The 25,985-nt window shown below is 36.0% G+C and overlaps 1 protein-coding gene across 3 annotated transcripts in view; it reads left to right on the forward strand.

Annotated features, from left to right (window-relative positions):
- The window catches only part of MTHFD2L (methylenetetrahydrofolate dehydrogenase (NADP+ dependent) 2 like), a 98,737-nt gene that overhangs the window by 42,908 nt on the left and 29,844 nt on the right, over positions 1-25,985 (forward strand). For all 3 annotated transcript variants that reach the window (XM_019720739.3, XM_074324454.2, XM_019720747.3), the window contains one exon: positions 9,645-9,737. In XM_019720739.3, the coding sequence (XP_019576298.3) occupies positions 9,645-9,737 (93 nt within the window). The remainder of the gene's footprint in view (positions 1-9,644; positions 9,738-25,985) is intronic.

Below are 25,985 nucleotides of genomic sequence, written 5' to 3' on the forward strand. Positions count from 1 at the left end.
AAGAAAGTAGTTTGCTCTCTACAAAATAAAAGAATGTGGGCTGTATTCTGTTTGATCAGTCGATACCTGTGAAATTGCTTCTGTTTTTTTATTCTTCACTTGTAGTTTGTTGCTCTTCTTTTATCTAGGGTCTTTTTCTGTTTCCCTTTGTGAATATATCTGTAGACTCTCAGGACTTTCCAGCATTGCTTCTATTTGCCCCCTCCCTCATTGTTCAAATCTAAGCTCTTACTATCATCCTTCAGCGTCCCAAATCCTGAAGGTTCCCTCCTTCTCATCCATTATAGCTCAGCTCGGATGTAACTTCCTCAGCAGGATTCTCTGATAATCCCTCTCACCCTGCTCACACACACTAGTGAAGAACTTTTCCTTTGCAACAGTTACCAGTTTGTGATTGTCATTTATTTGTGTCATTATTTGATTAATCATCATCACACTCACTGGACAATTAACTTCACAAGAGCAAAAACCAGATGTGTGTTTCTTCCCATTTTATCTCTAGCATCTAGCTGTCTAAAAAGTCTTCATCCAATAAATGAATGAATAAATTTACCTTATTTGTAGACCAAGAGTATCATAGAATAATACAGCTATTCCTATACTGTATTATTAGGAATGCTGATATACCACAAGACCTTAAATAGGTTTTAATTTTTTAAAAAGGGGAGAAGAGTTGGCCAAATTAGTTTGGGAAATCTGGGTCAAACAAAATCAAAGATAACTTGACTGTGATATTTCCAAAGGCATTAATATAGTAATATAAGTAAGCACCGTGAATCTCTGACATAGTAATAGTATATAGTATTGGACGCTGGAAATTGTATATATATATTCAACACATTTCACCCTGATTACATATATATATATATATATATATATATATATATATATATATATATATATATGGCACAGTCTATATATTTGTATTTATATTTGCTCTATTTGTACTAGCATATCCCAGAGGTCTACTCTTTTTCTAGGAAAGGATGAATAGGAAGGCCATCAACAGCACATTGTTCTTTATGATGTCTCATTTTTCCCTCTCAAATGCAGGAGCCTGGAGAATACTTATTTAGTTTTAGTCTATGATCTTGTAAGCATGTTTGCAGAATCAGGCGTTTTAGTAAGAGTCCTGAGTTTATTTTCATCTGTTAATCTTGGAAAGCAGACAATAAATGCAAACTTTATATAAAGCTTTAGCAAGCAGACCTCATACACACACCTAGTCAAAACTACTAGAAAAGGAAAGGGCAGTACTTTTGCTCATGCTAACACTTGCCTCTGTCCCATGGCTGAGCTCACTGGCTCATTTTGGATAGGCATCAGCAGGGTCTGATTGCTTTAAAATTTAGTTTTTTTTTATAGCTTAAAATCCGTTTCACATTCAGGAATACTACTGTCAACCTGACCTGGTAATTTGTTACCATGGAGTATTTGGTCACTGATTCATGTGGATGATTCAACACATTTCACCCTGATTAATAGGAAAATAGTCCTAAAACTATAAGACTTCAAAGCCAACATCTTCATTTGTAACTGCCAACTTGTTCACACTGTAGTTGCAGTCTTGATGGATAAAGATCAGTTCCTGGGGCACGAGGGCCTCGTGTTAAGTAGCACAGACTCTCTTAGTGCACATTCTGTCCCTGCACTTCCCTGCAAGATAAGAACATATGAGGTCCTTGGGAGAATTGAATGAGCTAATTCCTCCAAAGAGCTTGGTGTTCACACATAGTAAGTACTTGATACATATGTATTAGCTACTATAGTGTACTTATTCTGAAAAGTATTTAAGGTGAACCACAGCAATATCTAATACAGTGCAAATGAGACATAGTTAAGAAAATGGAAAGCAAGGCCTGGAACTAAAATGGAGCCAAGAAAAAGGCTATTACTAAAAATAGGCATATCATTAAATCTTTATGGGTATATTCTCACTGCCAAGCATATTGCTTTTTGTATACTAGTGCTGAATACATATTTGGTGAACTTATTTAATTGAATATAAACTATGCTTTCTATGATTGTGTTACTAATTTCGTCCTGAGAGCTTTTTTACAAGGGAAAAAAAAAAGACTACCCAATTAAGTGTCTTTAAGATTAAAAATAAACACATGTTCAGGATAAATAAAATATTTTCTGATATTAAGACCAAAAAGTAATTTCTCCTGAGGGTTCTTACAGGCAGGAAACTATGTGACAGACTGAGTAATATTAATAATATGCTTTTAAATTTAATGAAATGGCCACATTTTATAGAGCTATTAGTTTTATTATTTAAGCACAGATTAAAGCTACTGCTGGCATACATTTATCTTAATTTCACTAAACATTTCTTCTCATTTTCTGTTTCTGTTTCCCAACCTCTAAAGCAGTGGTTCTCAATCCTAGTTGCCTACTACAATCATCTGGGGGCTTTTTAAAATATAGCTGCCCGAACCCAACGCAGAACAATTAAATCAGAATCTTTACAAGTTGGACTTCAGCATTAGTATTTTTTTGTAAGCTCTATAGACGATTCTAATGTGGTCAGGGTTAAGGATAACTACCCAAAACATTGGAGTGAGCCCAGGGCTTTGTGTCTTATTCCAGAGCTATTCCCTAAGCGATCCTTTCCAGCTCCATAGCTTAAATACCATCTGTATTCCCCCTTGTACACTGACCCATGTAACCACCATCCACTTGGCAGCTCTTGGATGGCCAGTAGGCACTTCCAAACTTATCATACACAAACCTTCACTCTTAATTTCACTCCCCATAGTCTTCCCATCTTAGTAAGTGGCACCATCACTCCACCCGGTTGCTCAAGCCATCCTTGAATTTTCTCTTTCTCTCACACCCCATATCTTATCCATTAGCAACCTGAGTAAAATATACCCATGATCTTACCACCTCCACTAATAAGATCCTAGTCCAGATAGCCATAATCTCTCACGTGGTTCACTATAAAATTTATGAAATAGTTTCCCTACATCCACCCTTGTCCCATCTCCCATACATAGTCTATTTTCCATATGGTGGGGTCTCAGTCATCCATGGCTTTCCGTAACACTCAGAACAGTGTAACACTGAAATAAAATCAAAATTCCTCACTATGATATGAAGACCTTTTGTGATCTGACCTGGGCTCCATCTCCTTACTCATTTCCTACCATTCTCCCCCTCCATCACTGCCCTCCAGCCACAGCTGTCTTTTGCTTTCCTAGAATATATCATACATGCTCATGTGTCAGGGTCTTTGAACTTGGTTTTCCTTCTTCCTGGATATTCTTTTCTGAAGTTATATACATAATTTATTTGCTCACTTCCTTCAGGTTTCTGTTCACATGTTACCTCCTCAGGCTATTCCTGACCACCTTATAAAATAGCACCCTTGCTATTATTCTCCACTCACTCTACACTGCTTTCTTCATAGCACTTATTACTATGTAAAATTGTATTAGATATGTATTTGCTCATTTGTATATTGTCTTTGTTGAATAAATGTATACATGATTTAGATTCAATAATTTTTTATCACATTTTAGGACAGATTTTTAAAATATCTAGAGACAGTGGTGGTTAGGATTCAGTCAGTCCTCCCTAATTTTCTTTCTCTCAAAGGAACTTTGAGATAGGTGTTTTAAAGGAGTTAGATTGAAACAGTATTTGACTAGTTAAAAGTGAAATCAAAATCCTTAGCTGTCATCCACATAGTGGCCCAAGGTGTTTGGACGATAACTGAGGGACTTATAAACAGCAAATCAAGACCAGCCAGGTCTTGACCAGATACAAATGCATGAAAGCCTGGCCCATTTTAAGCATGAACAGAGTGCTTAGATCTGAATGCTCTGTAATGATACCTAAAATTTTTTGAACAATTTATTGCAGAAAAAGCAGCTGAAATGGAATTCTGAGTCAAGACAGTGCAGTGTTATTTTAAGGTCCATGGACTGCTGTTCTGGTGATGAGTACTGAGTTTTCCTTTCTGCATTTTCCTCAGTGAGTTTTCTCTGTTAAACTATTGAGAATGACTCCGTTTTTCCTTATCCAGAAAAAGTAACAAAGCAAAACCCTACACATGAGATTCTAGCTCCTATTGGGTTTTCCCTTTTGCTTCATTTACTGGTGCAGGTACAAGCAGGTATTTGAAGATTTGCCTCATGGCAAAGGAAGTTGAGACTTGTTCTATGTTGTTAAAGATAGATCTAGAATCATGGTGAAGTTTGCAAAAAAGTAGACTTCAGCTCTTATAAGAAAGAAGTTTTTAACCATCTGGGCTAAATAATAGGCCCTTCTCATGTTTTTATGGAAAATAATTTACCATGGGAAAGAATGGGCAAAGCATAGGGGTATTGAAGCAGAAGCAAAACAAATTCCTACTCCTATCAAGAATCTGTCTTCTTTAAGATCTTTTAACTGCCCCTACACTGTTCTCAGCTAGAGTAGATGGCAGTCTGTGCCAGTACTGTAACTCCTGCCTCCTTTTAGCATGGAACCCATCACACTCTATTATAATTCTGATTTACATATCTGTTTTTCACATGAGAGTATTGTGTATCTCCATTGCTTAACATGGTTCTGGGATTATTTCTTGATTATTAAATAAATGAAGATAAGGAATGACCTGGAAGTGTCCAACAAAAGTAATCTCTTCATTTAGGTAATTTTAACAACAACAACAACAACAAAATGATACTTTAAAATGAAGCATTATTGTGATGTTTGTTCTAGCTTTTTTTTTTTAATAGCAAATATTATTTTCCTCACATTGGCACTCTGTGTGTTGTCAACAACTCTTTGCTGCAATCTGCAATTTTGCATAAATTACAGAGGTAATGATAGCCCAGAAAACTGCCCAGGTGGCTCCTAGCAGATAATTATCGATTGACTGTGGACTTTTACCTGGTAAGAAGCTTATCCTGCCCAGCAGTTAATTATTGAGTTCTAACAGAACTCTAAGATTCTAGGAGATAGGTTCTAAGTCTTTTATTCTTGCTGTATCTTACAAACATGAAATAAAACACTGGGCACAATGACGTTAATTAAGACTCTGTTTATAAAAAATTTTTATCTGGGTCTGTGTAATAGAAAAATTAGGTCCTCATCAGGGCCATTATCATGAGCAATAAAGAGATAAAACTGAGTGTGGGAAAAAGTCATCTGAGGGTCAGAGCTGTGCATCACTCCATGGAATAGCTGCTGCAGCTTTTTAGTACTGGTTATCTGAGAGAAAAAGCCCAGGAGATATAATAGAAGGGATTAGGAGCAGTAAGCCAGAGGATTCATTGAAGAAAAGTAAAGGGACACCAGAACTGAAAATAGGAATGACAAGAATTTTCTCAATGCCAAGTAAAACACGTTAAATAAGAATATTGTTAGCAGGTGTCAAAAGTTCAGACATAACAGAAGAAAAGCCGATGATCACCAAAGTAGTAATTAGTACAAGTTTATTGTGCGCACACCAAAAAAAAGGCTGTTTGCAAACCAAAACATGGAATGAGCCTCAGGGGTCTGTTATTACAAAGATGCTTATATAGTGAGAAAACAATGGCTGTTTATTCTTCACAGTGATCAGTTATAATATTAGAATTTTCTTAAATGATAGGGAATTGGTCAATAGTTACTTCATATCAACCTTGGCAAGCAGTTCAAGTTTTGCTTATGATTTCCAGAAGCATAAACAAAAATGATTCCGGTCAAGTTAGTCTTGTTAAATAAGTTAAATTTAAGCTTTGCTTGACTAAAGTGGTTTTGTCTGCTTAGGGAATTTTCACGGTTAATCTCCATTTGTTTTTTTATTTTAACACAGGCTACCTAGCTCTCAGAACCAGGAACAGGCACATATCAAGGGGCAAAGGCAAAAGAGTCTGAGTCATTATTTGCTTTTAATTCCCTTGGTTCACCTACCTCTCTTTGCTATCATCTGGTCTACTGAATAGCAGGCTAAAAGCCTTTCCATGGTTTGGTATCACCATCATCAGAAATGAGTCTAAATATGACTTTGATATTTCCCATGGGTCTGTCTAGCCAAACTTACTTAGGAGCAATAACAAGTTAACTAGATATTATTGAAGGGGAGTGGAATTACCTAAAAGATCATTCCATATTGATTGAAATTCATCTCAATATATTTTTTATTTTGCCTGAAGTACATGCATACATACACACACACACACACACACACACACGCACACACACACACCGGGGGTGGCAAAAAAATGTATACAGTGGACACATTGGTCAACGTTGCTCAAGCAGTAGTTTGCCATAATCAGAAGTGTCTGGACGCTGATGGTAACCACTTTGAGCACCTCTTGTAATAGCGGATGTCTTGTATTTATGTTTTGTTATCGGTATATATTATTACAATTTTAATACAGTTTTCCTTTCTTACAATGTGTATACATTTTTTGTATATATGTGTGTGTGTGTGTGTGTGTGTGTGTGTGTGTGTGTGTGTGTGTGTGTGTATGCCACTGGATTATGATGCATCTCTCAATTCCTTGCTGAAAACATCAGTACTGATGAAGTGGGAGGTTTTGGTTTCATTTTGGTTTTGATTTTGTTTTTTTGTGGGGGTTTGGGAGGCTCTCACTTGGAAGCAGAGAAGACTTGAATGGGTTGCTAATGTATACGAGGACCTTTCTGAATATAGGAGAACTGTACTAAGATAGAGATGGGAGGATGCTTCACAATGTTGGTGCCTTGGGATGGTTCTAAACCTATACTCTACATTTCCTGATGGTTTATAGCATATGAAAGAAAGAGAAAAAAACAAGGGAGACTTTTACTCTATGTAACTGGGCAGAAGATAGTACCATTAACTGAAATGAGAAAGACTACTATATCAGGTATTTCTAGTTCCCTCTCGTTGTTCGTTCTTTTCAAAGATTTTCCAGTTGTTCTCTTTTATTTTTTCATATTAACTTTAGGATCAAGTTATATTCATCCAAAAAAAGTAAAAATTCAGTTTTTTATTGGAGTTGTATTAAATTTGTAATGAACATAGAATTGTTACCATGATGATGTTTAGTCTTTCTACCCAAGTACATAGTTTATCTTTGTAGTTGTGTTTTATATAATGTATAGAATTAGATTTTGCTTTGTGAGCCAATTTGAAAATATTATTCTTTTAAATAAGACAACTTAATAGGAAGTTTATTGTTATGGTAAATATATATGGTCTGCAGTATCATATTATTTCCTGTTTTGTTTGTGGTTTTTATGTTTTTTATTTTTTACATTTTTTTTGTGTGTAAGTGGTTCTTTAGATAGTTAGAGAGGTTTGTGGCTACCTTAGCAATTATGATTTTATATAGTTCTCTGAGTTCGCTCCTTCCTTATATGGTATCTATTGGTTTTATTCCTTGATTCTGTTTCTGTTGTCTCCTACCTGGTATTTGCCAATAAAAATTATCTTTATAATGTGTTTACCGTATACTTTTAAATATTTTTATGCTTCTATTATTTGATTGGTCAACTTTAAATGATATTTATTGATTACAGTCGTTAGATATTAGACAATCAGCGAAGTTTCTCATCTTTGCCCTTCCCATTCTAATTTTGTTAGTTGCACCATTTCTATGTAACAGAGCAAATAGCGTTTACATTTTGTCTGTCATCCCAATCCTCACAATTTTTTTTGTCTTAGTTTTAAAATTTGATATACTCAAAACTCTCCAGTATTCCTTTTGCTAGCTTCTTCAGATATATTTTGATGCATTAAAGTTCATCTTTTAGCAAGTTCCATAGGAAAAAGTCATGGGAACAATATTTCCTGAGTTCTTTCAAAATTGTTTGCAGTCTTTAATCTTGAAGGACAATTTGACCTGATATAAAATCCTCAGCTCCCAATATTTTTTACATGAGTCTTTTGTAGTTATTGCCCTGTTTTCTGCAGTTAAATGTAAAAATTTGAATTTTTGCCTGGTTGCTCATAGGATTCTTTTTTTAATCTTTAAAACCCAGCTATTTTACTGAGATTTGTCTCAGTATTAACCATTATAAGTCAGTTTGTATGGATTCAAGTCTTTTTTCCCTAATTTTTGTGACTTTAAATTTTGTTTTGTTTTGTTTTTGGCATAATGTTTGGTCATAATGTTCAACTTTTTTATAACATTTACCTGTTGAGCTTATTAGTACGTTGGTAAATTCTTAAAAAAAGTTGTTTTGCTTTTGTTTTTTCTTGGGTCTGCCACTTTTAAAATGTATCCTTTTACTTTAAAAATTGCATATAGTAAGATTTTCTCTTTTTGGTGTACAGTTCCATGAATTTAGACAAATAAGTATAGTCATGTAACTACCACTAGAATCTGAAGTGACTCTGAAGAGTTCTATTACCACCACAAATTCTCCTGGGCTGATCCGTATATAGCATCCTTTTATTAATGCTTTGTCAAATGCTTATTTTATTACTTATCATTGAATGAGTTGGGTCTGCTCTTTGCAGGATACTTCTGCTAAGGGTTGGGGAGGAGGTGCTGGGTGGCCTTCAGATTCCTCCTTACCACCTTCACAGAGTCAAACTGCTTCCAGTTGAAACAACTCCCTTGTGTGAGGCTTTGTTACCACATACTGTGAACTCTACTGAATCCAAGAGGGCTTCTTCTGCCCTTATTCCTATTTTCTCTGCTACAGATTTTTGCATTTTGATGTGAACCCTTCATCCTCAGGAAGTATATTTTTGCAATCATTTTCAGAGAGCTGCTGCTGCTGGCCGTTTTGTTATTCTCTGTATTTCTTTGCTGCCTTTCTCCCTATATGGTATCTACTAACTCGGCTGCTCCTGGATAACTCTTACATGTTTTTGGGTTCCGTGGAAAATACATCTGCTAGTTTTGCTAAAAATAGAGATTGTGCAGTTTTTGTTGTTGTATCTAGGAAGAGAAGAGAGAAGATACTGTCTCACACAGCCCTGTTCTCTCTGGATGTCCTTCCTTTGACTTCGCTTATCACTGCCTTTCTCACATTCCTCTTCCTTGGCTCACACTTTAAACATTGGAATCCCTCAGGTTGCTAACCTCTCTCATTCATACATCACTTCCTTAAGCATGTATGAATGCTTCCTGCTATAGCCTAGACTTCATCATTCCCTAAACATACAATGTCAAAGTCGGTCCATTTTTTTTCCCGCCGTTCTTTTTGGCTTGGGATGCCTTTTTTATTTTTCCCTGATTAGCATACTCCAGCTCATACTTTATGACCTAGAGCAGTATATTGCCTCCTTTAGGAACTCTTCCTTGATACCTCATCAAGATGAGGCAGAGTTAATCTCTCATCTGTCCGCCCACAATATATTGCCCTATTTTTAGTGCACTTATCTGGCAGTTTTCAGTATTTATATGTCTTATTATCAAACCAGTGAGTATCCCTGCATCTATCTCTGTAAATAGGAACTTGGTTTCTAAGATGCTACTTATAGCTCTCCTATGATGGCCAATACATACCCTCATTTGGTCTCATTTGATTTTTCACTGGTCAGTTGAAAGGTACATTATGGATCATCTGTATTTCTTTATTTAGCTTTTGTTCTCAAAGTGATTTAATCATTTCAAAGCAGTTTTCCTACTATTAGAATGTAACTGAAACTCCTCTAGCATTGAAGCATTCATAAACTATGAAAAAGCTCAGTAATCATTAATGGGAGTTCTTCTGCATTTCAGGTGATGCAACTGTGACAATAGCTCACAGATATACCCCCAAAGAACAATTGAAGATCCACACTCAGCTGGCAGATGTCATCATAGTAGCTGCGGGTAAGTCTTTACTGGCTATTATTTGGTGGAATATCATCATCAGAGTAATTCCTACCCTAATTGCTAACGTGTCCATAAGAACCGCTTCTTGGGAGAGTTAGGTACATGTATGATTAACTTTCATCAACTGGATTCAGTCTCTTGGCAATCATCATACTGGTCCATGGTGCCTATGTTGGCATTTGTCACTTCATCATGGAAAACCAGGACAGCCTTTGGAATGACAGATTTAGCACAAGAACAAATGTGCACTTTGCCAATTCCTCTGGCAGACATAATAGATTCTAAACATGAATGAGTTGTGGGGAGACTGGCAGGAAATGCTGTTGAAGGGCTAGCCAGGGCTAGCACATGTAGGACCTTGTAGGCCATGGGTAAGGACTTGGATGTAAGCTAAGATGACTGAGAGCAAGAGATTGACATGGTCTGGCTCACGTTTTTAAAAGATGACCCATACCATGTCAAGGAGAATTGACTGTAGAAAGGCAAGAGTAGAAACAGACAGAGCAGTTATTACATTTTCATTTAATGGATCCAGATTTCTTTCCTAATTTGTTTTGTATTTGAACATGCAAAATAATTCTACCCTTTACTTTTACCTTTACTCTTGCCACATAGTATTTCTATGTTGCAGACTTTGTGACTCTTCTTAATTTATCCAAGTCTTTGTGACTCTTCTTACTTTGTGACTCTTCTTACTTTATCCAAGTCTTTTTCATTTTGTTCACCAATTAGATATTATTTGTAATTTCTAGACTTTAACATTTGAATTACTGAGTATTTACTCTCTGAAGAGAAAGTAAAAGTTCCAGAGGAAACTGAGTTTGACAAAGGGAATAATAGTAATTTAAATTAGTTTCAATCACATTTAGTTCACTTTCTTATTCTAATATAGACCCTATTTGTGGACCTCAAAATATATATGTGATAACTTTAGGTGGAGTAATTTGCCTCCTTTTAAAGTAAAAATAGACATATTCCCATTTCTAGAAATCAACAGTAAGCTGGTATACCTAACCACATTTCCTGTTTTTCTGAGAAATTATATTCAGGTGATATCAAATGCAGGTTTTTTAACTGGATTGACAGAAGTCAGACAGATGTTTTGAGAGGCAATAAACTTTTTCAGACCATAAATCAACATTAAGTGAAACACTACTGCAGCAACTGATAGACTCATGGAAGACAAATATTTCATTGACTTTTTTTTTTAGAAACACTTGGATTCATACACAACACTCAGAATTTAGTGAGTAGATAGGGATTTAAGTTGTCATCTTAGTTCATCTCTAACTTTAGACAGAATGAAACTTACATTATCTTTAAAAGGTGTACTTGACTTTCATGTTAACAACTTGTAGAAAATATTTCACAATTGATTTTATTTCCCATTTATCAATTATAGCATTGAATATTTTCTTCTAGTGGATCAAAATCCCTCAGTATTCATTCATCCTCATGTTTGTCTTGTCATGAGAAATGACAAGTGGGTGATCATAATTCTCTTTCAAGAACCACTGCCATTCTGTGTGACTAAATCAAACCTTACGTAAACTAAATCACAAGTCATTATGCCAACACTGTCATCATCCTTGAGTTTCTCCTATAGACTCACCATATGCTCCTTTGTAAAGGCCTAAATCAGCACTGTATACAAGTTATTAAAAAATAAGACAGGAAAAGAAAAAGGAAAATAAAGTAAGAGAAGGGGAAGGAAGGACCGATCCTACATAAAATTAATAAAATAGGAGCCAGGAGGTTCTCAGGTCTCTAGGTGGTGATACGGTATCTAGGCTCTAAACTGCAAGGTATCCTCTTACCACCAGAGGGCGCCAATGAGATGTGCAGTTACTTTAGGCAGCCAGTTGGCCACACACCGTCCTAATCCTGGCGGGAAGACATTTTGAATGAAGGCAGTGCAAACAGGTCTTATTCTTTGCCTTGTATCCCAGCTCTAATGCCTTTAACTAGATACAGAGGTATGCTGAATGCTGGAAGACAGCCTGTATATAGCCCTGCAATCATCCTGAGGAAATAAACATTGGATAATGGCAATTTCAGGGAAGAATATGGAGAATTTATAAGAAATAACTAAGGATTGCTACATTCACTTACTTAAAAACCACTTGGAGAATTTAAGGATCAAATATGTAGATATTGGTAAATTACAGTGAAATTATAGAGAAAGCATGAATTAATGTCAAAAAATTCATGTAACCAGATAATAAGAATGAAATATAACTAAAATGAGCACATTGTGCATTATGTGTGGGAAATAAACAAATACAATTAGCAATGAATATTAAAGGAGATAGTGATCTAATAGCAGAGGTAGCTGGAACAGGGAGGGCTGGATTGTTGTCATAACTAGAATATCAGCATATATGGAAGCAGTCCCATCTAGAAGTCGGGAAGAATAGAAGGAGGAGGAGTGCGTGATGTATCAGAAACATTGATAATGTCTGAGAGATGACAGTAAAGAATGTGGTGATGAAATCTTGGATTACGCTTACAGAAGAAAAAGTAAAAGAGGAAATTATGTGTGAAGATCCTGGGGCATGAATAAAATTAGCTTATGTTCATATTAATCTCACCTCTCCAGTTTCTCAAATCCCCATATTCCTAATCTTATTATTTTGACTATATCTCATTTACCTCTTAAACATTCACCACAAATTCAAGATTTAGACTAATTTAGAAACTCAAATCTGAAAATCAGATCCTATCAAACTATGCCTTTAGAAACAAAAGGCTTTCAGTCCCCACTCAAAGCTACCTCTCTGAGTTCACAAAGAGAATGAAGCTTTTTCTAGGGCACTTTGCAGTACCATGTTATAACACTTAACATCTGTTTATAGTTGTCTAGCACCTTCACTAGACTAGCAGGGACAGGACTTTTTTTTTTTAGCTTGGTAGCCAAGTGCTTAGAACAGTATCTGTCACACAGTGTGTACTTAGTAAATGTATACTTGCATTCGTTTTGAGATTATAGCTGGAACAAAGACTTCTTCAGATTGATACAAATTTAGCTGATAATTTTTTAAGAATTTCATAAAAATGGATTTTATGAGTGATCTAGTTATTGGTTAATTTTCATAGTGGTAGCTTTATTTTAGTGAACTATTAAACATTCTTAGTTTGTCATTGTAAAGCAATTGATAAAGCCATAAAAGTGAAAGATTTTTTAATAAAAGAGTAGTTTTATTAAGTGGATGAATGGACTGATCTGAGTATAAATGTTAAGATTAAGAAATTATGAAAAGAGTGAAGAAAGTAAATTAACTGTTATAGGCATCTAAAGTATAGAGTATGAAACATTTGAATGGAAAGAAGTATAATAGTCTCCCCTCATCCACAGTTGATATGTTCTAAGAATCCCAGTGGATGCCTGGAACCACAGGTAGTACCGAACCCTGTATATACTATGTTATTTCTTATACATATATACCTATGATAAAGTTTAATTTGTAAATTGGGCACAGTAAGAGATTAACAACAATAATTAATAATAAAATAAAACAATTATAACAATACAGAGTAATAATAGTTATGTGAATATATGCTCTTTTGTTCTCTCTTTCTCCATTTCTCTCTCTCTGTGTCTCTCAATATTTTACTTGACTGTGCTAACCTTTTCACTTAAGGAAGTGCTTCACAGCTTCTCTTTGGCATATTCGAATTGCCAGCATCACCACTCTTGCACTTTGGGCCATTATTAAGTAAAATAAGGGGACATGAACATAAGCACTGTGATACCCATAACCAAGAGCCTCCTAAGTAACTAACGGGTGGGAAGCGTAAAAAGCATGGATACACTGGACAAAGGGATGATTCATGTCCCAGGAAGGACAGAGCAGGACAACACAAGATTTTATCACACTACTCATAATGATGTACAATTGAAAACTTATGAATTATTTATTTCTGGAATTTTTCATTTAATGTTTTGGGACCTACATTGACCACAGGTAACTGAAACCACAGAAGTGAAACCAAGGATAAGAGGGGACGGCTATAGTTTAGGGGAAGGCTAAATTGGCTTGTATAAGGCTAACAATAAAAAAAAGGGAAAGCTGGCTAGAATAGTGCACCGATTCTAAAATTGTGTTAAAAGGTCCTTTGGTTCTCTCATATCTCATGTTTCTAGGAAACTGGGGGAAATCCTAAATTTGTATAAGTTCTAGGAATCTTCATTATCCAGAGATGGTAACCAAATTTTTTCCAGACATTCTCCAAAGGACCCTCCAGCCATCTGAGTAAACTTGGCGGAACTAGCTTCATTCAGAAGATGAGTTGAGGAGTCAATGCCACTTGCATATTAACCTCTGGATGCAGAGTTTCATAGTTAGTGAAAGCTGGCATTTTGTCTGCTACTCCATCCCCTCCAGTATGATGAATGAACTTTCACAATCGTAACTCTAGCGTCTCTATTGCAACAGGTTAAATGACGGTGTAATATAAAACAGGATAAATGGGCAATTCAGTAGAGTAATTTGTAGTATTCGTACTTGTCATAAAATACAAGGTGACCAATCAACTTCTTTTCACCACTTCTCCCATCATATTAATTAAGTTTTAGATACACACCCATCAAACATCATCCTAGGTACTCAATAGAGTATTTCCCTCTGTTGGATTTCCTCTTCCTTAGAGCAGGGTTAGTAATTTTCAGCATGACAAGACAATGAGAAGTTCCAGGGGGTGGGGCATAGAAATAGTCTATTCCACCATCCACAGTTCATGCAACTCGGAAGTGGAACTGGCTCCCTTACAGCCTTGGGTGCTTCTTGAGTGGATGCCAGCATATTTTATGGTTTTGCTAATGCTATTCTTCCCATGTCCTACCTCCCATTCTCTATCTTGTCCCTTTTAGCTTCTGCGTCTTCACTTAGCATCCCTTCCTGCCTTCCTAAATGCATCCTTTGTCCTAATTTTGTCAACTATTGTCCATGGAATTAAAGTAGTGTAAATGCAAAAGCCTTGCTAGGTAAGAATTCCAGAATTTCAATCCCAACTCTACCTCTTGCTAATGGTGTACCTTTGGTCAAGTCATCTCATCTCTCTGAGCCTCGTTCTCTTCAGTGTGAAGAATAATAATAACCTCTTAACATAATGCTGTTAAGCCAGCCAGTTCATGTAAAGAGTGAAGCACAGTCCCTAGCATATTGCAAATAGTCAATAAATGTTATATGCTAATATGTTATATGTTATTCCTTCTTAGGCCATTGCATATGAATATTTAAGCAATAATTTAGAAATAGCAAATCACCTGATTATTAAGCTACAACTTTAATATAGCTAAAGGAATATATTTTTTGGTTCCTTTTGATACTGATATACTATCAAAGTTGGCTGATTATCATAAACACAGTTTAATTTAAGGAGTGACTTGCACATAAGAGACCAACATCATAAAAGGTTAGTTTTTCCTTCAGATTTGTGACTTCTAAGGATGACATCAGTCTTTTCTCATAGCTGTGTGTTCTGTTGTCCCTGTATAAGTCCCTGGTTGCCTCTCTCTCTTTTGGGACAGTCTGACTTTGTGAGGGGTTTGGGAAACTGGAGGGATTTGCTCTCTCAGACCTTTACCCACCCTCCCAGTCTCCTACTTTCTCTTTCTACCTCCTCTTACCTCCTCATTCCAACACCCACAATCCACCCACAGAGCTGAGTTACCAAGTAGACAAGGCCTTCCTGAGCCACAGCAAGCAAGCTTCCTCAGTATCCAAGAGGATGTTTGACTAAAGAGTTTTTCCTGATGTCAGCAATACACATCTACTATAAAAACTTAGAAAACATGGATAGTAAGAAGGGGAAAGAACACATACCGCCAGCCAAAGCCAACCACAGTTAACAATTTGATGTTTGGCCTTCCAGTAGTTTACACAATTTGTTCACCCTGTACATACTATTTGTATTTTACAGCTCTACACGTAATACAGTTTCCTCATAAAATGTATTTTTCTAAAATGTGATTTCTCATGACTCCATACTGTAATTTATATATTCAATTCTTGATTGTTGGACCTTTAACTTGTTCCCAGTTTTTTACTGTTATGAATAATGCATTGAACAACTGTGAACATCACTGTAAATACCTAAGATTATTTGCACAAGGGACCTATAATATTTATTATATTATTCTTAAGTTCTTTATTTGCTTATGAATGGTTACTTATATTCTCAAAAAACAAAATTAACATGGATAAATTTAAGCTTTATTAATAAATGTTTCTCACAGCCTGTATTTTTCATTCATGCTTGCATTTCTGGTCTGCTCGTGGTGCATTTGTCATGACCATCCAGTGCTTTTACCATCAATGTGTTTGATTTCCATTATATGCTTTTGCCAGGAAACCCAATTGACCTGCTCTTTCCAGCATTAATTCTCATAGCCTACCTTCATAGTATTTTTTTCACCACAGAAAGCCTAGTTTCAGTAATGCATTTCCCAATGCAAAAATAAATTCTTTTCTCAATCTTTTATGGTCTGATTATCTGATTTCTGAGCCTAGGTTGCCTAATTTTTGCTTGAAACATCTGTTGACTTATTCATTCTTAGTCTTTAAAAATTAAAACCTGAAAATGAAAGTTTTACATGCTCTGGACGTACTCTGTAGTTTTTCCTGGCCATCCAGTCTGTTTTTCTGGTCATGCAGTCTAATGTTTTCTATTCTTTCATTTCTTTTGTTCTTCCAGCTATGCGCTGTCCAGTCAGCTCTCCTGAGGCTCTAGTCGAGGCAGACATGGTTATGGTATTCAGGGTGGGCATGCTAGTAGGGATTCAAAGCCCTATGTCCCTCTGTTAGCAAACGATTATTGCTACATTAAAAACAGGATAGATTCTGGGGTAGATAATCCATATCCAATAAGGAGTGGTGTCTACAACCATGATATTTTCCCTGGTTTATCAGTAGATGATTTAAGATCTACTGTAAGGCTCTGTGCCCTTTTAAAATACGTACCTTGAATATTACTCACTTCAACTAGTGATGCCAATAAATTCTGTCTGGACTGAAAAGGAGGTTTAAGGCATTTTTTTTCTACCATAACTTCACTGGACTTACATCTTTCTAGTTTGTTAATTTTTAATTGGCCTTACATTGTATAAGGCTGTATCAAGTCACAGTTTATAGTTGTGAAAACAGTACTACTCAATGTAAGGTATGGAGTATGCCTTAATATGTAAAGTTTAAATACATACTAACATGGGATGACAGTGGGTGCCTTTATTTAGAAAAGTCCTCTTTCAGAGACATCACATTGTGAAGTTTGAAATGTAACAAAATAATGAAAGACGAGAAGGAAAATGGAAATACAGAAGACCTTGGTGAGATATGTGATGAGTGAAGAACAGTAAGAATTACAGGGGGACAGCACTGAACATGACTGCATTGAGGGGCAGCGCTGAGTGACTCACACCATTGTGAACACCAGTAGCCAGGACCATGGTTCGTTTATTTTTGTATTTCCTGTACCTAATGAAGAACCTTGCACTGGGGATTAGAAAACTCACTCTCGAATGAATAAACTTCCTTCTTTAGAAGTCAGGTACTTATCTTGGTTTCAGCTTTTTTCCTAGGAGTTGAGGAGGGCCTTTAATAGGGGCCGATGATCTCCTCAGGATCCATTCAATCTTAGATTTTCCTTAATACCTTGTTTGGGGCTGTTCCACTTCACAAAGGCTTAATATGGCATTGCATCAGCACCACTGACTCAGAGCTTGCACCTGCAGAGTTCAAAGGTAAGGTAGGGAGGAGGCAGAGAAACGACTGAGAAATGGTGACTGTCTTCCATGAAAGAACCAGAAAATGCTTTCTTTGCTTTACTGTCTAGTGTGGGTAGGAATAGGAGCTCTTCTTTGGTGACGTCATCATTCCCGGGGTGTATGCAGTGTGTGGTACTGCGGAATGTCTTCCAAACGTGTTAACTGGCAGAGAGTGAAGTGATTGCACTATCTATAGCTATTCATTATTAGTTGTGCCTTTGCAGTAGCATTCATACATCTAATTAAAATCCAGGGAAATTGAAAATTAAAAAAAAATTCAGGTATCAAAATGTCATACGTCAACACTTGTGTAATAATCGTACAGAGGTGGTGTTTGAAACGGGCTGTGGAGAATCTGACTGTGCACCTGGCTATCTGCTTTAGGTGTGGCTTTGGTTCTGAAGGACAGTGATGAGACAGAAGGAGTCACTGTGTTGGCATGTATCTCCTCAGACAACTTTCTATAAAAGCCCCTTCTTTTTACCCGTTTATATAGTCAGAGAAAGGTTCTGGCTCTATCTCTTCATCTTTCATCTAAATGAATTTCCTCCAAATTTATTTGATTTGGTTAATTAATAATTGCTTATTTTAGAAGGACTTACCTTTGTTACAAACCTGAGGAGTAATGGGTACTAATGCATGAGTGTGGGCTTTACGACTGGTTCTGCTCTCATCGCTCTTCTCTGAGTATCAGGCAATTCACTCTTAGTGTCTTAGCATCTAATATGTGCCCTTTCAATCAAGATAGTAATCAATATTGGGAATTAGCTATTACATTGCAAAAAAGGGTAGGTGCATTCCCCTAATGTTTCTATTAAGTTTCTATTGTGTTTCATAATTTATACTTACACTTATTTTAAAGATAATCAGGAAAACTTCTTGTCTTTGTAAAATACACACACACACACACACACACACACACACATACACACACACACAATGACTCATTATGATATGCATCCTTCCCAGTATAGTTGGTTACAATATTCTTAAAAATAATGTGGCACGCCATATCAGAATGAATGAGAATCCCTTCATGTTTACCAAGAGTTACATAAGCTCTTTAGGTCACTAAGATATCACCCCAAAATTACTATTTTGATTAAAAAAACTATTTGAAGGGTTCCCCCTCACACAAACACTTTCTGATACATTTTCTGACTTTTTAGTGGAAGCTCTGCAAAGGTACTGAATGGTTTGAAGAAACTTAGAAAATGGTGTTAGTTTACCCTGGGCACTGGATGAAATAGTAAACTTGAGTACATGTCTTCAAGTACAATACATAGGTTTTAAAACTTGTTTTGGATATAAGCTTGTGAACAGACATTATCTCAGTTCCCAAAATACTGCATCTAGGAATGTATCCTAATGAGAATTGTAATGAGGCTTACAGAGATAAAATTCAAGGATATCCATCACAGATTTATTTATGATAGCAAAAAGTTGGAAGCAGTCTGAACATCCAACAACATGGGAACATTTAATGAATGGTGGTGTATGTATAAAATGGAATTTTTACAGCCAATTATATTCTGAAAAATAATTATATTCTGAAAAATAATTATATTAAATTACATCCATGATAGAAATCCAAATATGCCCTCCCCCCCACCCCCCACACACACACCCTGACAAATAGAAAAACAAGATGGAAGAAGAAAAAAAAATGCAACTTGAGAAGAGTGGTTTACCTCTGGGCTAATGGGTAATAGGTGATAGATAAATACTGATTCCTTCTTTATCTTTCTCTGAACTCTCCAAGTAAATTCTCCAAATTGTGTTGATTTCATAATTATAAAATGAAATTTAAAAGTAGTAAGATAACCCATTCCCAGTTTGTGGCAATATTCTGCCTGCTGTCCATGTTGTCTTCTGGGGCTGTTAACCTTTTAATACAGAGGGAGTGGTGTGCTACACTGAAATGGGCTGTCTTCTACAAAGTACCAAACGTGTTAATTAATGGTTTTTCTTGGGAGCAAAGAAGAAATGAAAAGAGATGTGAATTAAATGGATGAGTTGTAATGGGATGTAAATTGTATCTCAAAACTTATTTAAAAAGAGAGATGAGAAACAGAAAGATCTAGGGATGCTACAGTTGCAGGTAATTTTGGCTTTTAAATTCATTTGCAAGTATATAATAGAAAGAAGTCACTTAGTTTTCAATTAGCAACAGGAGGAAGGAGTGGGGCAAGTATATGAGGGAAAGAGGCCAGAAGGCAAAACCTCTATCTGCTCTCATTTGAGTTCTTGACTTTTCTACCTTTGCCGTTCTACCGTGTACATTGCATGCTGCTGAAGCCCTTTCTTCTCGCCTCAAGCCGCTTGAGCTATCCAGGTACCATGAATGCAATGTCTACTATAGTGAGCAGAGGACAAATCCAGACTTTAACTGAAGTAAGCTCTATAATAAATAGGGGCATATCCATTTTTTGTCTTTATGTAAATATTTTAAACCTTAGAAAGCCATATCTAGTTTCAAATTTATCTGATTCATCTCCAGTGCTAGCTAGTCCTTGATATTTCTAAAAAGGCATATATCGGGACATTTAAAATTTTTTTTCTATGTGATTAAATAATTAAACCATTTCCTATTTTTGGGTATCATGGGACATTGTTTTTAAAAAATTAGTGGTTGTTACCAAATAGATTTTAAAGTAATCTTTGAATAGAGAGTTTCAGCATACGCTTTGTAACCTTTTCTTTATTTAAATATCAGTGTCCATAATGTTTATTTATTATAATAACAATAATAACTAGTATTTATTGAACATTTTTGAAACATCACCTTATTTAAGCCTTGCAACCTCTTTATGAAGTCAGTAAGGTTTTTATCACTATGTTATAGATGTAAAATGTTCAGGCTTGGAGTGAATTAATTCATATAATGCAGTGGCTGAACCAGGACAGGGAACCATGTCTTATTCTCAATCTCCTCATCTTGATTCTTCATTCTGCATTTGGCTATTGCTGCTTTGGAAAGTGGGATGTGCTTTTATTTTCCTTATTTGCTTTATCTTAAGTGCAAGTGTTATAATAATTGAAGGAGCAGGCATCAAGCATGCATAATGTTTTCCAAGAATTTATGGTTATGTTGATCACACTCCACATTTTATTAGTAACATTTTTTAATAGAACCAAAGGGGTATATTTAAAGAAGACAACAAACCAGCCTGTGTTTAACTTGCAAAGCTTTCAGAGTTGTAACTCCACTTCTCTAACTCTCTGCCAATAAATAGTATTTCACATTCATATATTTAAGTAGTAAAAGATTTGACATTTTCTTAAGCTAAGTAGAGTATAACTACATTTTTATTCCAGTTTTGCTTTCACAAAACACAGCCTGCCACATGTGTCCCTCTCATAACGTGTGGCGGTTATTCAGAGCATACTCTCACTGAGTGATGCTGACATTCTTGAGCGATTAGTGATCTATTGAAAGGGGCAAAAATTATCCCCCATCTCCATTCCTTTTTGTCATAGACCCGTATTTGTTTCTAGCAAAATATGTGCTCCAACTGGAAAAATGTAAGTCTTGGGACATTTTTTATATGGCTTTGATGGCCAAGGAATTACTTTAGAAATCAAATCAAAATCTTTTTTTTTTTTACCTGTTTTTCATTCTTGCATATTTAGTAAATGTTTTCTCACCCCCAAATGTGCCTCATTTCCCTTAGGGATTCTGGCCTATAAACTAAATGGAAACTAGGTGGTACACCACTAATCCTAGAATATTAATAATTATGTAAAGGAAAGGCTCTCCCTTCCCCCCACCACCCCACCAAACAGACAAAAAATAATGGCTCACTAATTATGACATTGGTTTCCTGGAATCAGCTGGAGTCACGTAAGAGTGGCTAACACAGGAAAAATCAGGGCCTTTTTAGTTCACTTATATATGACCTTTTAAGCTATATTTGTTTTTTACCCTAAAGCAATAATGGGATATTGGCAAAATAAAATGAATTGCTAAAAATGCCAAAAGGAGATTAACAATGCCATTTATTTATGGGAATTTAATTATACTTTGACATTCTTGAAAGAAAAGTTTGAAGCAACTCATAAGAAAAGAGACATTTTAGTTATATAGAAGGAAGGTAACTTAGTGTAATTAATATCAGTAAAGCTATAAACAACACAATGTTCACATTGTGTTTAAGATTTCAGTTTGAAAACTAAGCCAAAGGCAATTGTCATTCATCAGATGCTACCGTTTGCCAAGTACCATGCTCTGTGCTGTCATCTACTTCATTTTATTTTTACAGCAAACCTAGGACAAGGGGTGTTTATTTTTATAAACGTGGAATGTATTCTTACTATTAGTGTAAGATCACACAATTTGTATTGTCCAGGTGGAGATTTTTTTTTTCCTCCAAAGCCCAAGTTCTTTCAGTGACTCAGGTTGTATGCTTTTACAGACCTAATGGCAAACGTGATTACCCTGCTGGGTAACTAATAGTTCTTAACGGAGAATTATCAGTGTTATTCCATTTCCCCACATGAAGAATTACTCAGACCATGCTTTGTCCTACTATGCCACAGGGAGCACAATAACTGGTATACATCCACATTTCCCGCTGGGATTTGGGATTTGGAAACTCCTGGGATTTCTACTCATGTCTTTCCCCCTTCCTGCCAATCCTTGCTACCACTGCCAGTGAAGACACTCCTGAGATCTGCAGGGACACAGCTGTTTCACCTTGTCCCTTCTGTTCAGCCCTGCAGTGCCAGCCAAGCCAATTAAATTATGAGGCACAAATGAGATAAGCTACTCAATAATGTTCTCTCTCCTCTTGGAAGTGCTTACTTCCTCATTGCCAAGAAAAAAGAAGTGTTTATCACAACGAAAACTTTGACTTTATTGGTCAGAATTCTGAAGATTTATCTGTCACCTCAAGAAGTCTAATAGGTGCTAACTGAACTGTATTCTGTTGCTTTCTCACATTAATTCATTTTCACCAAAGTAAAGATCTTCAGTGACTTTCCGACTTTCATATGGGACTCTTTCCTTTTGTTTTTCTCCTAATTAATTAATGTGCTTCTTTCTAAAGCTACACTTGCCTTCCCTCCCTTCATTTACTCAACACATTTCTTGAGCACCAAGTAGTGCCAGGTACTGAGTTAAGTGCTGGGCGTATAACAAAACTTAGTTTCTGTCCTCATGGAGCTTGCAGTCTACTCTCAAAAGACATAAATAACAACATGTAAAGGCAATGGCAAAATTTGAAAACTATAAGAAAGAGAAGTGCAGGGGCTATGGGTGCATATATAGAGGGGGACTGGGTCTTGTATAGGGCTTGCGGTTGCGACAGAAGGCCTCCCAGAGGAAGTGGCTGTTTGGCTGGCATATGCTTCTCAAGGCTTTATTAACAACAGGCAAGAAAGACCTTTGCCATTTTCTTCCCTTTCACCAGATTTAAGTAGGCATGTTGCGTACAGCTGGTATATTTTTATTACAGTGCATTTCAGTTTCACCAGTCATCTTCCACTTAGTACATTCAAGTTCCAGGAGGATCGGGGTTCGGTCAGTTAGCCTCACACTCCCAAATACCAGCCTCAATTCTTTCTAGACTCTTCTTAGGCTACAGGGGAAGGGCTTATTATGGTAAGATAAGGACTCTACCACAGAGTCTTGAAGCTATCCAAATCTGTTTGTGCATTTTGTTCATTTTTAAAAACAAATGTTGACCTTTGGTATTTTGTTTGTTTTCTTAATAACCATTTTTAAACCCCAAAAATTATTCCCTCAATTTCCCTGTTTTTATCTCAGGTCTATTCAGAGTTCCATGCTCTATAAATTTTAGTGTTTCCAAATGAGTAGGATTGTGTTGCCCTTTTTTTTTTTTTGTCCTTGCATCACAAGGCATATTATAAGCAACTAGTAATTAGTAATTCTCTCAAAACAAAGCTTGTAGGCAAAGTAACAGAGCCACCCATGAACTCTCTAAGAGAACAGAAAGCTTTTCTCATTCTCTCAAAGTGCCTATTCTTTCCTGATTTTGGCTTGTACACTGACCTCATCTATGGCAGTGGACTCACTGAGGTTTAGCCCCAAATATTGTCTAATAATATTAGAAGTATTGATAACACCACTCAGTTTATTGGTAGGTGTGACAGAACAATCTTCTTGTTACTATTTGTTCCAACTGTTGCTATGTGATTATTTTACGTTTAAGGTTGTGACACTCCGTTTGTGGGAGGTGGGGTCTTAAGTGAGAGTGAGGTTACTTATTATATTCATTGCCACAGTCTTTATAATCTACTGGGAAGTGGTATGATCCTCAGACCAGAAAGATGTAGGGAGGTCTTTTAGTAGTGGTAGAGATACACCCTTCTATTGGCTTTGAAGGAAGTAGGTCAGAGTGCCCAATAGCCTGATTTTCTCAGTGGGAAGGAAGATATGAAAGCGAAGATGGGTAGTGGGTACAAAAGGCACCCTGGTGAGTTGTGGTGAACTTGTACTAACCCTCTGGACTAAACTATTGTTTGATTCAAACAAACTTAAAATTTTACAAAAGCAGTGTCCCTACTGTGAGCTTGATAGCTTTTCAATACTTAATTTTTTTTTCATGAAATCAATGGTCATATTAATGAATGTGATTTTTAAATATTGTATAATGATATATGACAACATTTGGAAGACCTGCATAACTCTATGAAGTGATATTTTTCAAATAAGCAATGCATGATATCACTATATCCATTCAAAATACAAGGTAGAGCAATATTGGATTTTAATATTACTGAGTATGGAAAGCTCATTGAAATGTCTTCAAATTCCACATTGCAACTAACCTTTACTGATATGTGGTATATAAAACTGAAAACAACAAAGGAAAAAGACAAACAAATGAAGAAACAAAAACTCATAGACACAGACAGTAGTTTAGTGGTTACTAGAGGGTAAGGGAGGACAGGGGTGGTAGATGAAGGTAAAAGGGATCAAATAAATGGTGATGGAAGGGGAACCGACTCTGGGTGGTGAACACACAATGTGATATATAGATGATGTAATGCAGAATTGTACACCTGAAACCGATATAACTTTACTAACAATTGTCAACCCAATAAACTTTAATTTTTAAAAAAAGAAGCTATTGTTTATCAAGTGTTGATGTATATTCAGAGAAAGAGGACCAGTTATCTTAAGAGTCTATTAGAACGCTCCTTCCTTTTCCAACTACGTATGTGTGTGATGCTGGATGCAAAAGCAGATCTGAGCATCCAGCTGTTTTCTATTAGGCTGGACATTAAAAGATTATCAAAATTGTAAAACAGTGCCTCTCTTCTCAAAATTTTTTGTTTTGTTTTGGGATATGTGATTATTTTAATTAAATTATTTATTTTAACATATAACAGGATTATTATTATTTTCTCTAAAGAATTAAATGAATATTTAAGCAATTTATCAATTTTAATTGTGTATATAGTAAAGTTAAAGGACATAAGTCACACAAAGCTCTTTTGGGTCTTCAGTAGTTTTTAAGAATGTAAAATAGTCCTGAAACCAAAAAGTTTGAAAGCCACTAATTTGCATAATACCACTCTTTTCATTTGTGTCCCTGTTCAAATGTTTAGGGAGGCTTTTTATTTATCTAAAAATAGCAGCCTTTTTTTTCCTGGCACTTATCATTACCAGACATTGTATTATGTATCTATTTATTTATTTGCTTCTTAGCCATCTTCCCTATGAAAATGTAGGCTCCATTAGAGAAGAGATTTTGGTCTGTCTTATTCATTGCCTTATCCCCATGACCTTTTCTGGTACCTGGCACATAGTAGCTATTCTGAAAATATCTGTGGAAATAATGAGAATATTTCCTATCTGCATGTTTTCTTTACAGTGCTAAAACTTTAGAGATTCTCCATGTAATTCTTTTTAATTATGTCTCACACCACCTTTGCTATTATTTTTGAGTCTCTCATAGATGTTTATACTCCCTAACAAATACAGTTGTCACATGGTGTTCTCTTCTGCTTCAACCCCCTCATCACCCTCTCCCCACAACACACATTCATATACAAGATACAGTTAAACAAAGCTCTGCTAAAACCACTGTCATCTGATGGTGATTGTGTGTACGCCCAAGGCTGCACTCTCTGAGGAGTGACATCAGAGGTTGCACTCTACAGGTGAAATAGAGTTTACTGAAGTAGTAAAGCCGAGTCACTAAACAAATAAACAATAAGAAGTTGAAGTAAGGTGGATCAGTATCTTGAGTTTCTATAATACATTATCTAAAATGTCCAGTTTTCAAAAAATTGAGACATGCAAAGAAACAGTTAAGTGTGAGGCCTATCTACACACACGGAGTAAAATAGCAGGCAAAAGAAATTGCCTTTGAGAGGGCCCAGACTTCAAATTTAGCTGCCAAAGACTTCAGAGCAACTATTATAATTACATTCAAAGAAGTAAAGGAAACCGTGTTTAGAGATATAAATGAAGGCATGATGACAATGTTTCATTAAATAGAAAATATCAC

Source organism: Rhinolophus sinicus, chromosome 1, assembly GCF_057876585.1.
Source record: "Rhinolophus sinicus isolate RSI-liver-muscle chromosome 1, RSI-T2T, whole genome shotgun sequence".
Taxonomy (NCBI): Eukaryota; Metazoa; Chordata; class Mammalia; order Chiroptera; family Rhinolophidae; genus Rhinolophus; species Rhinolophus sinicus.